The following is a 12,811-nucleotide window of genomic DNA, read 5'->3' as shown; positions in this document are numbered from 1 at the left end:
TTTATGTGTTAGTTTAAGCACTTGAGAAAGGCGGTGCCCCAAGCAATCATTTCAGACTTTATCCTTTTCGGTGGGATTACGAAAGCGTTGTGTCCAAGTTCGTGCCTCTGCAATATTTGCATCAATTGCGTTCTTCGAGAAACCCGATTTTCTACACTTGGCCATGGCCACTTACCTGCAAAGCCTGAATAGACTTGTAGAAAATTCGAGAAGCCCGACTTGTGTTCACGTCATTCGCCCATGTTTTTTATTCAGGCGACGCAAACGACATGCTTCACCTAGGATAATAGATCTATAAACATGTCCGGGTTGGTAAGATATCCCATGAAGAAAACAGCGCTCTTCCTGAGGCAAATAATAAATAGACTTGTGATCGTTATTGTCATTCTGCCATAATTCAAACCAATTGCAAAGAAAATTCACTTTAGAGAAAGCTCATAAAGGATGACATACATACAGTTACGCATTACAAGATCTGTATCGTTTATATCTCAGCAGTTAAGCCAAGTTACATCCTTGTAAGGTTTTTTTTGACGGGACCGCTCTTACCCACTGCTGATTTGCTTTGCCTAGGACATAATGCCAGTTTTAATTTATCTGGGTCACATAAAATTGGTTAGTTTCATACGGATCTTGAATGCAAACAGGATATTATTTCATACACGTTAGCGAAGAAATACAGATAAGATTATTCAGGGCATCTTTGGGGCTATGCATACACAACAACAAGTCGGTAACTGCAAAATGTGCAATGCATCATGCGATAGGATGTGCAATACTCGTGCAATGTTGCCAATAAGGCATTGCGTCAAAATGTTCATGGTTTGTAATAGTGGGTGTTACATGTCCATCGTTTTGGAAATCTATTTTTAATCTGACCAACGTGCTGTTCATTACAGGTGTTGCAACGTAAATGTCATAACTTGCACAGGTTAAATGTTGCGTTAATTTGTATTCTTTACCTGTTTTCGTCGTCATTGTTTTCCATTCAACAACCATAGATTCATGGTTACCATGATGGTGTCCGCACATTGCGCACCATCTACAAGCGTAACTGCCCGCGGGACTGCTGCAGTCTATTTACAATTGCAGTTGCAGGTAATTGGTCAGAATATTTCCCAAAGACGGCGGTCAATTGTAAATACTTCTTGCATGGTTTTTCAATTGTTTCTTTTTTTGTGTTAGTTTAAGCACTTGAGAAAGGCGGTACCCCAAGCAATCATTGAGACTTTGCCCTTTGTGTTGGCATTGCGAAAGCGTTGTGTCCAAGTTCGTGCCTCTGCAATATTTGCAGTAATTGCGTTCTTTGAGAAGCCCGATTTTCTACACTTAGCTTGAAGTCTATCCAGGCTTTGTAGGTAGTGGTCATGTTTTTCATCCAGGCGACGCAAACGACATGCTTCACCTAGGATAATAGATCTATAAACATGTCCGGGTTGGTGAGATGTCCCATGAAGAAAACAGCACTCTTTTGCTTCTTCCTGAGGCAAATGATAAATGGACTTGTGATCGTTATTGTCATTCTGCCATAATTCAAACCAATTGCAAAGGAAATTCACTTTAGAGGAAGCCCATGAATGATGACATACATACAGTTGCGCATTATATAACACATGTATCGTTTATATCTCAGCAGTTAAGCCAAGTTACTTCCTTGCATGTTTGACGGGACCGCTGTTACTAACTGCTGATTTGCTTTGACTAGTACATAATGCCATGTTTTTTCGAGGATAGGTTGATGGCCTTTGGTTTCGGAAGACTGAGCACACCCAATAGACCAGGCTTACATGGCGGGGCATGGGCTATTAAAACCAGTATGTAAATGGGGAGAAAGGTTAACTGTATCTTTGACCATGTTATAACAACTTAGAAGCCATCATACAATGGATTCAAGTGGATTTGGACAGAGCGACTAAAGTAACTGGCGTCATAACGCAGGGAAACAACGGTTCTACTACAGGTGAATGGGTTACACAGTACCAGATTAAGTTATGGGTCCTTTCGACAGTGACTGGATAACAGTGACGGATTTTTCAGGGAGCAAAGCTGAGGTAGGATTCTTCGAAAGCTGTTGATTAATCACTATAGTTCTAACTGATATTACAGTTTTCTAGTTTTATTGAGTTTTGTCTTTAAGCTGGTACTGTCTGAAAACACTTGTTTTATTAAACACTTCAGGATTTCCAAGGCAACAGCGATACGGACACGAAGGTGACCAACATCTTTCACTCGCCGATGGTTGCAGTGAAACTTCGTCTGGTCCCTGTTGCGTGGAATAACCATTGTAGTTTGCGTCACGAATACTTGATATGTTCTGAAATGTAAAATGACAACAGGCTACCATTTATTTAAACGTAAGCGGAAAGTGTTATATTTACCATTGTGATATTGCAGTCATTTTGTTAATAGCGTATATTAAACTGTCAAGTCTGTCTTCGATGACTTTTATGTCAATCACACTCAAAGCAAGCCACTTGAGGCGTAAATGAGCATAGGATGATAACAGTAACAAAATATATTATGTTTGTCAATTGTTGTCTTGGCATTTTTAAATGTGACGTTATTTTGTGCCCACGTAACCATAATTGGCTGATTAACAAACATGATTGATAGACGAGGTAAGTACAGCGTTCCTATAAAACCAAAATCATTCGTAAACCACAATGAGTATGCCTGTTTCAGGCTCTCGCATACAACTTCCGTTTACAATTCGTTATTCTTTTGCATTTACGTGTGTGATATTGGTTGTTTTAAGTGAACGAAAACCTTGTGGTCGATGACACGGGAATGAAAACAAGAATGCCAGGGGTTTCAAATCAAATTTCTCCATGGGCCAAATTAAAACTTGCGAAGCAACTCCAGGGCTGCACTATGAATGTCAATAACAATAATATATACCAGGAATGCAGTTCGCAACGATTCATTCTGTCTCACTTCATATTATCACATCGTAAACCTGAACTCTAGCGGCATTGAGATTCTTGGTTGCACAAGCATTTTTGCTATTACTAAACCTTGCTGTGTACTAATTGCAACGGCAGCCAATTGATCCCTTTGAAAAATAATAGTTACAAGTGACCACAAATAATTCATTCTCCAGTAAATTTCTTATTTCCTTTTATACATCAAATCCCACTCAATCGTTTCACAATTTTCTAGTTCCTTTATTGCAAATTTTAACATGGAGCGGTGCATTTTGTTTTGAAGATCAATTGGTGGTCGACAATCCACGTAGATCTGTTATAATTTGTGCTTCACTGGTAGTTGTTTATAACCGAGAACAGCGCCAGTGCGCCAAGTTGCAATATTCTTGAATATTCGTTCACCGCTCACTGGATCTTCATAATCCTTGTACAAAACCTCGTTGTAAATGTTGAAACCCCATTTTTTTGTTGCTGGTCTTGATTTGTCAGTGTTTGCAACCAGCACCAACATCGTGCAATTGTCTTCAATAGCCATTTCTTCGATTCTGTAATAACGGTTTATTATTGCTTAATGTAAAACCTAATGAGGCAATGAGAGGATAGGAAGAACACGGCTGTAACTTTTTCCAAAACCATAATATCCACGAGGGCGTCAGCATGACGGATAAATCGTTCGAAAGAAAGTTTACAAATTTCTTGCAGCGCAATTTAGAATTGCTGAATATATTAAATTCAAATTAACCGAGGTTGAATCTATTTTGAAAATCTATATTTGACCGATCGTCTTTTATCCAAATAGTTTGATTTTACGGTGGTAAACGAGCGGACATTGTTCACAGCTTTTAGCCTTAACCCCACTAAGCTTACAAACATTAAATTTACAAAAAATCATCATTACCCAGCGAACGGTAAGTTATGAGAAATATACCTCTCCTCGAATGCGGTGGCAAATCCCAATCTCTGATACTGGGGAAGAACAATGCAAGTTTCCAAAAGACGGTATCGTTGATTCTGAACAATTTGTGGCACTTCTTTCTCCATAAACTCATCAAACTGTGTATTTGTCATATATTAGATAACTCAGTTCAGTATTGGTCAATTAAATTTGTTTGAAGTGGTTGCAAAGGTTGGAAACAAGAACCTCCCTTGCAAAAAATACGATTATAAACACACACAAGTTGTTTTGTTGCTGTGTTTTTCTAAATGAAAAAATTCTTCCAAAAGCAGAACATATGCATGAGCGTCAACAGAAACAAAATCAAGGATGCAAAAAATACTTTTTTGTGTTTTCTATTGTGTTTCCAACATCCCGCCCTGAAAACAATGCGTTACTTTTTTATTTTGCAGTTGAGGAGGAGCAAAATGCCCTCCCATGCCCCCAACTCCCTGTACGCCGAAGAACGCAATCCCCAAAGACATTCTTGCGTCAGTCCTAATGGTAAACATCTTTACCACGATGTAATCTTCGATATAGAGGGTTTAACTTTACCCTGGCTAATTTATTCAGTGCTGGAGTACTTTCATCCAATCCAAGGTCGTCAGGGACTACGATTTTCATCCCATCTGAAACAAAACCACATGCACACAGCTCATCCGATTCGGTCTCGAATATACCCCATGATAAACCTTGTGGAACAACTTTCTGCAAAAAAGGAGTAAAAAAAGCAGTACTTGTAAACGGCAATATTAATATCAGTATTCATATCATCAAATCAAATTAGTTCGGTTTGATGTTAAAAATTAAGTTCGGTTTGTTGTTAAAAAATATGAAAATATGTCGCAATATATTTATGTGAATTTTGCAGAAAACGGAATCATTAAAGTGGGCTTATACGCGAATTGAGGTTTAGCTTTTCTCATATCGAAATATGTCACTGGAAAGTTGCCGTGGCAACCCCAAAAGAGTTTTATTTTGCTGTTTGTACCTTTTAAAACAGCAGTCACTTTTTTTCCCATTTTGGACAATATTTGTCCTTACGCCCCATGAGTTACCGACTGAAAATATTGTTTTTGAACAGAGCAGCCAAACAATATATGAGCAATTGAATCAAGTTTTTGACTGACCGTTTGGCGAGCAAGATCATCATTATAGTCACCAAGCTGCACTGATGAAACATGATAGGTGAAACAGTGGATCTCCAGCTTTCCTCCAGACACACTTTCGCAATTGAAGTTAAGATACAAGTCTTTGCGCAGCTTACAAAATTCACACATCTAAATAAATCTTTCGCGACAACGCGTGGTCGGGTTTGGAACGAAGGTGGCTGTCCATAGGATCGGTTTCAGTCCGTATGAGCATACGCGCGTAAAAAAGTTGTTTGTTTCGACCCTTTGCGATGGCGTTGTTATGCACAGTGGTTAACGTCCGAAACGTCCGTTTTGTCTTTCAATACATGGAAAGCAATCATGAAAATAGGAAACAATTCGTTGTTAAAAAATATCCTCTGTTTAATATTTACTCTAGTTGGTTTGTAAGTGGAGCTGTGCGTTACATAAGTTAACCGCAGACTGCCAATGACGTGCGCAATCAAGCGGAACATCGTACCATGACAAATTCTGTGTGCTGTGCGTTACATAAGTTAGCCGCAGACTCCCACTGACGTGCGCAATCAAGCGGAACATCGTACCATGACAAATTATGTGTGTAGTGTCTTTTAACGGATGGTTCTGAATTACTGTACCTTTACCTGTATATTATCCGTTTTCTGTTGCGTTTAATGTACGTTAAAGCGCCACACACATATATGAACTTGATGTTATTACAGCACTAGCCTCTATTAACGCAAGTGCTGGCTTCTATACAGTATCTTTAATCTAACAACGAATCAAAGATAGATTAAATTGTACTGTTAATATTTCATTTAATTACCTTTTTCAACACGCTAATTCCTATGTACGTATTGCGTTAATAAAATAACAACCGGTTTGATTTGGTATTTGACTTCAAGTTCAACATAGGTGCAAGCGATATTTGTACCTTCAAGTAGGCTTGAACAAACTTTTCTTTTTCTCGAGGTGACAATCCGACGCATTTTGAAGTTGGTTCCGTCTCCAAATACACCAGTAGTATTTTCCGTATATTAACCTCGTCCTTAGCCGTCAACAGTCGGAGACTTAACACCATTTTTCTGTTCTAAGTTTCAACCTTCAAATACAAAGCATTTCGCAAAAATGTTAACGAACAAGTAAATGCTGGGTAAGTGTAAAACTAACTGCTTCAGACTTATATCATATTCCACACATGTGTCTAACACGATTCTCCGCATTATTATATTCCGCGTGAGATTTCTCGCAACATTAGAAAATACCCAGCTCGCATTGACCAAGTTCATTTCTGTGTGCAACCCAAATTGCTAGTTACAGCACTCTCGCGTGACCGCAACGCGCCTGTGAACAAATATTGACTTGCTCTTAGTTACGGTTCGAGCAGTAAAGTGCAAATTATTTATTTCTGTAACTTGATACAAATATAGGCGAAATTACATTACATTTAATCAAAATAAATAGTCCTTGGCTCATATGCAAAGGGCTCCGCATAACTTTACCATATAATGTGCCATCTTTTTTTCAAATGAACCGAAATAGCAAGTTACATTAAGCGAATTAAACTTGGTGATGCTCTGGTGAACCGCCAACCACACAGTCCACGAGTCGTCTGAAATTCGGCATGCAAACAGGGCGAGAACGCTGGAAGGCGTTTTTCTTATCAAAATAGGAAACGTAGTCCTAGTGGCGTGGGACAGTCTTTGGGTAAGGGGGAATGTGGCGAAAACGTCAAATTGCACTAATACTTTTTTGTTTTGTTTATTTAAGACAAACTTTATTAATATGCGCACAACACAACGCACCATTCATTTGCTTACATCGGTTTCCTGCACTACTGCACCTTTTATCAATTTCCTCTTCGTATTTATTTCCGCTCTGCAAGTCTTTTTCTATGTTATGCACTCCCTGCAACGTGCCATTGATTCGCGTGTCGTTCGCTGATTGGTTCACGGTTTTATTAACAAGACGCCCATTTAGTGAAAGCAGTTTGAGGTACTTTCGCTTAGTAGTAAGTCGTTATTACAGGGTCCAGGACCTTTTCCCAATTAGGGGATAGCGTTAGGGTAGGGATCATAATTGAGGTTCTAGTGTTGTGTTTTGTGGTGAGGGCAGAACCATGCATTAGGGTTATTTGTGTCGTATTATTAAAAGGTGAAATAATCGGATACTACAATTCATCGTTTGCTCTTGTGTTTTTATGTATATCGTGCTTCTGCTTTTAAACTTTTTGTTACACTTTGGTATCGTATACGCATGATTGTCCCGTCGCCAAATCTCTTGAATATAACCAAGCCTACTTGCTATTTCAGTTCGCAGAGCTAACTTGGGTCAAATGAACCAAGGACTTCAAACGATATACAATTAACATAGGCTTTGATGTTTTAGATGTAGGCTATGGATTTTGATTAAATGTAATGTATTTCATCACATGAAAATTAAATAGTCCCCTACTACATTACACCTATCATTACATGAAGCTGGCAAAGTTTGCAAAAAAAATATAATTTTCTCGTCACTGCTGGAACCGCACGTATTATTGCATTTCACTGCTTGTTCACCGGAGCGTTATTGTCACGCATGAGTGCTGTAACTAGAAGTTTGGGTTGCACACAGAAATAAACTTGGCCAATGCGAGCTTTAGTGGAACTTGTGTTGTTGGCGTATAAGTCACACTCTAAATAGGTGCAAATGCCAATTTTTTGATGAGGCGAGGAAACATACACAGAATATGATAATACGGTGAATCGTGTTAGACTCATGTGTGGAATATGACATAAGTCTGAAGCGGACAGTTTCACACTTGCCCAGCATTCACTTCTTCGCTATCATTTTTGCAAAAAGCTTAGTATTTGAATGTTGAAACTTAGAGCATAAAAATGGTGATAAGTCTCCGACTGTTGACGGCTAAGGACGAGGCAAATATACGGAAAATACTACTGGTGTATTTGGATGAAGAACCAACTTCGAAATGCGTCGGATTGTCACCTCGAGAAAAAGAAAAGTTTGTCCAAGCCTATTTGAAGGTATATACAACGCTTTCGCCTATGTTGAACTTGAAGTAAAATACTAAATCCAACCAGTTGTTATTTTATTAACGCACTACGTACATAGGAATTAGGAAACAGCGTGACAAAAACATAAAAAGGAAATTAAATGAGATAGTGACAGTGGAATTCAATCTTTGTCCTGGATTCACTGTGACATCCTACATACTTTATAAAAGCAAGCACTTGACTTAATAGAGGCTAGTGCTGTAATAACATCAAGTTCGTTTTGCGCGGCGCATAACGTACATGGAACGAGCTGAAAACGGACAGTATATATACAGGAAAGGGAACATTAATCCCAAACCATCCGTTGAAAGGCAATACGCACAGAATTCGTCACCGTACGAGAGTTGCGCTTGGTTACGTACGATAAATAAGAGTCTGCAGCCAACTGCTACAAACATGTGCTGCTCCACTTACAAACCAACCAGTGTAAAGATTTAAAAGAGTATATTTGATAGCAACCAAATGTTTCCTATTTGCATGATTGCTTTCCATGTGTTAAAAGAAGAAATAATTTACCGTTTGCCAGTACTCCTTTTTTGCAGAAAGTCGTTCCACAAGGTTTATCATGGGGTATATTCGAGACAGAATCGGATGAGCTGTGTGCGTGTGGTTTTGTTTCTGACGGAACGAAATTCATAGTTCACGGCGACCTTGGATTGGATGAAAGTACTCCAGTACTGAATAAATTGGCCACAGTAAAGTTAAACACTCTTTGTAGATTATAGTGATTATTTTGTTGTTGCTGGCAACGACGGCCGAGACCCCAGCTCACAGAGATTCCAAAGTTACATTAAAAAAAGTTTGTTCCCCTGCCTGTTTTTTGACGGGCCCCCTTGGGTATGTTGTGTTTTCAAAATGAGGATTGCTTTCTTCGATTTAAAAACGGAAAATCCAAAAAAAGCAAAACACTGCTATGAGTATACGTTAAAAAACACAATTTCGTGGTTTAATAAAATAGAATAAAACAAAAAGTATTTGTTAAACTCTTCCAGTCCAAGTTGATCATGATCTCGCAACAAGATTCGCATTGTAACTTATTTCTACTGCAAGAGATAAACTTAGTGTTTCCAACCTGTCCGACTACTTCAAACAAATTTATTTAACCAATACTGAACTGAATCAACTTTTATATATCACAAAAATGCACAGTTTGATGAATTTATGGAGAAAGAAGTGCCACAAATAGTTCAGAATCAACGATACCGTCTTTTGGAAACTTGCATTGTTCTTCCTCAGTATCAGAGGTCGGGATTCGCCACCGTATTAACAGAAAGGTATTTTGCTAATAACTTAATGTTTGTTCTTCGATGTTTTTTGCAAACTACATAGTCTTGGTTGGTTTTGAAAGCTTAAAGCTAATAACGATGTATTTTCGTTTACAAGTCTAAACACAAAAATTTGGCGTAAAATGTATTTTTGAAATAAGGAATACAGGAACCCCCGTTTAGTTAGAATTCGGTGAACCTTCGCCTAATATTGACGAATTTGGAATTAGGTTACAAAGGATTTGTGATCATTTCCTTCACTGAAACTCTGAGAAAATACATAATTATTTTTCTGGGTCTTTGCCGATTCCAGATAAAAGTTGCTCTTCTAACATCTCCTTATCCGTATTTCGGTTTTCCTGCTTCAACTTCGCATACGCACACCGTACCATGTTTCTGTTACAACCCATTACACGTTTTACAATGGTCAATAAAATCTTTTTTTCACAGAATCGAAGAAAGGGCCATTGAAGACAATTGCACGATGTTGGTGGTAGTTACAAACACTTACAAATTAAGATCATTGGCAAAAAAGTGCGGGTTTAAGTTTTACAGCGAGGTATTGTACAAGGATTATGAAGATCCAGTGAGCGGTGAACGAATTTTCAAGAATATTGAAATGTCACACACCAGCGCTGTTGTCTGGTATAAACAACTACCAGTGAAGCACAAACTATAATGGACCAACGTATGTTGTTGCGACGACCTATTGACCCCCAAAACAAAATGTATCGTTCCAAGGTAAGATTTGCTGTCGCACAATAACTACAATAATAAAGCAACTAGAAACGGTGAAATTGGATTTGATGAGTAAAGGAAATAGGGTATTTACAAGAGAATGATATATTTGTTGTCACTTACGTCACGGGCATTTTCTTTTCAGTTTGCGTCAAAGAAAACATTTTGTCGAAACTTTTCGGTAAAAAAGATATTGCAACTAATAGTTTTTAATGGTATAAAAGGTTTTGTGGAAAATATCTAGTCTATATATGGGGGCATAATAAACAGCCCATGTGCTCAAGCAATTTTCCAGCAATCAATTTCATGATCATCACTTTTAACAAATTTTGACAACAAAAGTAGCTTAAAGCGGACCCCGGCGAAAGCGATCGTGTGAAAGCGACATATTTGTTGCGTTACGTCACAGAAAGCGCTAACGTAGTCATGCAGGAACTGTCAACGAGCTATATGCTGGAATGGGAAGCATTGCGAAACTAACTCATAGCAGTTTTGCATTAAAACAAGGAACAGGGCAACAAGTAATAAAACTGTTACTGCGACATGATATTTTTCTGGTGAGACGAGGCATTTATAATTGGTAATGCTACGCATATCCTTTAAAAAAGACGACTCAACGAGATCACAGGGAGCAGTTATTGGTTTATTTATCACGCCACTTAGTTTTTATTGAAAGATTGTCGTTTTGTCTACTCCCGGAAAAAGATTAAAGTGATTATTTTTTTGTTGCTGGCAACGACGGCCGAGACCCCAGCTCACAGAGATTCCAATTACTACTTTGACAATATAGTCCCAACGGAGTGGGACTGTCTTTCAGTTGGGGAGAATGTGGCGAAAACGAAAAATTGCACTAATATTTTTTTTATGCTCTTCTTTATTATCTATCTTGTTTATTTAAAGCACTCTTTATTACATTTGCACACAACGCACAGCACCATTCATTTACTTACTTTGCTTTCCTGCACTCACGTTTGATCAAATTCCCTTCATATTTATTTCCACACTGCAGTCTTTTTCTATGTTTGCCACTTTCTGTAACGCGCCATTGATTTACGTGCCGTTCGCTGATTGGTTCACGTTTTTATCAACCAGACGCTCATTGAGCGAAGCCAGTGTGAGGTACCTTCGCTGTGAGCCGTTGTTGCATGGCCCAGGGCTTTTTCCAAATTAGGAAGACACCGTTAGGGTAGGGATCATAATTGAGGTTCTAGGGTTGTGTTTGGTGGTTTGGGAAGAACCATACAGTAAAGTTAGTTGAGTCCTTAATTGTCATCAGAAGGTGAAAGAATCAGAAACTACTTTTATCGTCTCCTCGTGGGTATTTATATAAACCGTGCCTTTGCAAGTCGTTTTAAGACTTTGGTATCGTTTACGTATGATTGGCCCATCGCCAAGTCTCCAGAATATAACCAAGTCTACTTGCTATTTCGGTTTATTTTGTGTGAAATAACACATTTTGTAGTATAATTTTGCGGGCATTTTGCAAGCGCAGAGCTAACTTGGGTCAAATGAACCAAGGACTTCAAACGATGAGCAATTAACATAGGTTTTGGTGTTTTAAATGTAGGCTATGGATTTTGATTAAATGTAATGTATTTCATCACATGAAAATTAAATAGTCCCCTACTACATTACACCTATCATTACATGAAGCTGGCAAAGTTTGCACAGAAAATATAATTTTCTCTTCACTGCTCGAACCGCACTCAATATTGCATTTCACTGCTTGATCACCGGAGCGTTACTGTCACGCATGAGTGCTGTAACTATAAGTTTGGGTTGCACACAGAAATGAACTTGGTCAATGCGAGCTTTAGTGGAACTTGTGTTGTTGGCGTATAAGTCACACTCTAAATAGGTGCAAATGCAATTTTTTGATGAGGCGAGGAAACATACACAGAATATGATAATACGGTGAATCGTGTTAGACTCATGTGTGGAATATGACATAAGTCTGAAGCGGACAGTTTCACACTTGCCCAGCATTCACTTCTTCGCTATCATTTTTGCAAAAAGCTTAGTATTTGAAGGTTGAAACTTAGAGCATAAAAATGGTGATAAGTCTCCGACTGTTGACAGCTAAGGACGAGGTTAATATACGGAAAATACTACTGGTGTATTTGGATGAAGAACCAACTTCGAAATGCGTCGGATTGTCACCTCGAGAAAAAGAAAAGTTTGTCCAAGCCTATTTGAAGGTATATACAACGCTTTCGCCTATGTTGAACTTGAAGTAAAATACTAAATCCAACCAGTTGTTATTTTATTAACGCAGTACGTACATAGGAATTAGGAAACAGCGTGACAAAAACATAAAAAGGAAATTAAATGAGATAGTGACAGTGGAATTCAATCTTTGTCCTGGATTCACTGTGACAACCTACATACTTTATGAAAGCAAACACTTGCCTTAATAGAGGCTAGTGCTGTAATAACATCAAGTTCGTTTTGCGCGGCGCATAACGTACATGGAACGAGCTGAAAACGGACAGTATACAGGAAAAGGAACATTAATCACAAACCATCCGTTGAAAGGCAATACGCACAGAATTCGTCATCGTACGAGGGTTGCGCTTGATTGCGCACGTCAGTGGGAGTCTGCGGTTAACTTATGTAACGTACAGTTCCACTTACAAACCAACAAGAATAAAGCTTAAAAAGAGGATATTTTATAACAACGAATTGTTTCCTATTTTCATGATTGCTTTCCATGTATTGAAAGACAAAACGGACGTTTCGGACGTTAACCACTGTGCATAACAACGCTATCGCAAAGGGTAGAAGC

The 12,811-nt window shown here is 38.5% G+C and overlaps 4 protein-coding genes across 6 annotated transcripts in view; 3 read left to right on the top strand and 1 right to left on the bottom strand.

Annotated features, from left to right (window-relative positions):
- The window catches only part of LOC145906848 (coagulation factor XIII B chain-like), an 81,219-nt gene that overhangs the window by 20,939 nt on the left and 47,469 nt on the right, over positions 1-12,811 (top strand). The gene's annotated exons all lie outside the window — the stretch shown is intronic.
- LOC145906144 (uncharacterized) lies at positions 3,175-6,066 on the bottom strand. The gene is made up of 4 exons (XM_082993553.1): positions 5,902-6,066; positions 4,414-4,566; positions 3,853-3,977; positions 3,175-3,469 (listed from the first exon to the last, which is right to left on the bottom strand). The coding sequence occupies exons 1-4, from the start codon at positions 6,046-6,048 to the stop codon at positions 3,241-3,243; spliced, it is 654 nt and encodes a 217-aa protein (XP_082849679.1). The 5' UTR covers positions 6,049-6,066; the 3' UTR covers positions 3,175-3,240.
- On the top strand, positions 7,832-9,998 carry LOC145906133 (uncharacterized). The gene is made up of 4 exons (XM_082993543.1): positions 7,832-7,993; positions 8,566-8,718; positions 9,173-9,297; positions 9,739-9,998. Exons 1-4 carry the CDS (start codon positions 7,847-7,849, stop codon positions 9,965-9,967), a joined length of 654 nt encoding a protein of 217 aa, XP_082849669.1. The 5' UTR covers positions 7,832-7,846; the 3' UTR covers positions 9,968-9,998.
- Positions 12,051-12,811, top strand: part of LOC145906131 (uncharacterized) — a 34,476-nt gene continuing 33,715 nt past the window's right edge. For both annotated transcript variants that reach the window (XM_082993541.1, XM_082993542.1), the window contains exon 1: positions 12,051-12,224. In XM_082993541.1, the coding sequence (XP_082849667.1) occupies positions 12,078-12,224 (147 nt within the window). In that variant the 5' untranslated portion in view covers positions 12,051-12,077. The remainder of the gene's footprint in view (positions 12,225-12,811) is intronic.

This window comes from Ascidia mentula, chromosome 6, assembly GCF_947561715.1.
Source record: "Ascidia mentula chromosome 6, kaAscMent1.1, whole genome shotgun sequence".
NCBI lineage: Eukaryota > Metazoa > Chordata > Ascidiacea > Phlebobranchia > Ascidiidae > Ascidia > Ascidia mentula.
This window is presented reverse-complemented; position numbering and strand designations above follow the sequence as displayed.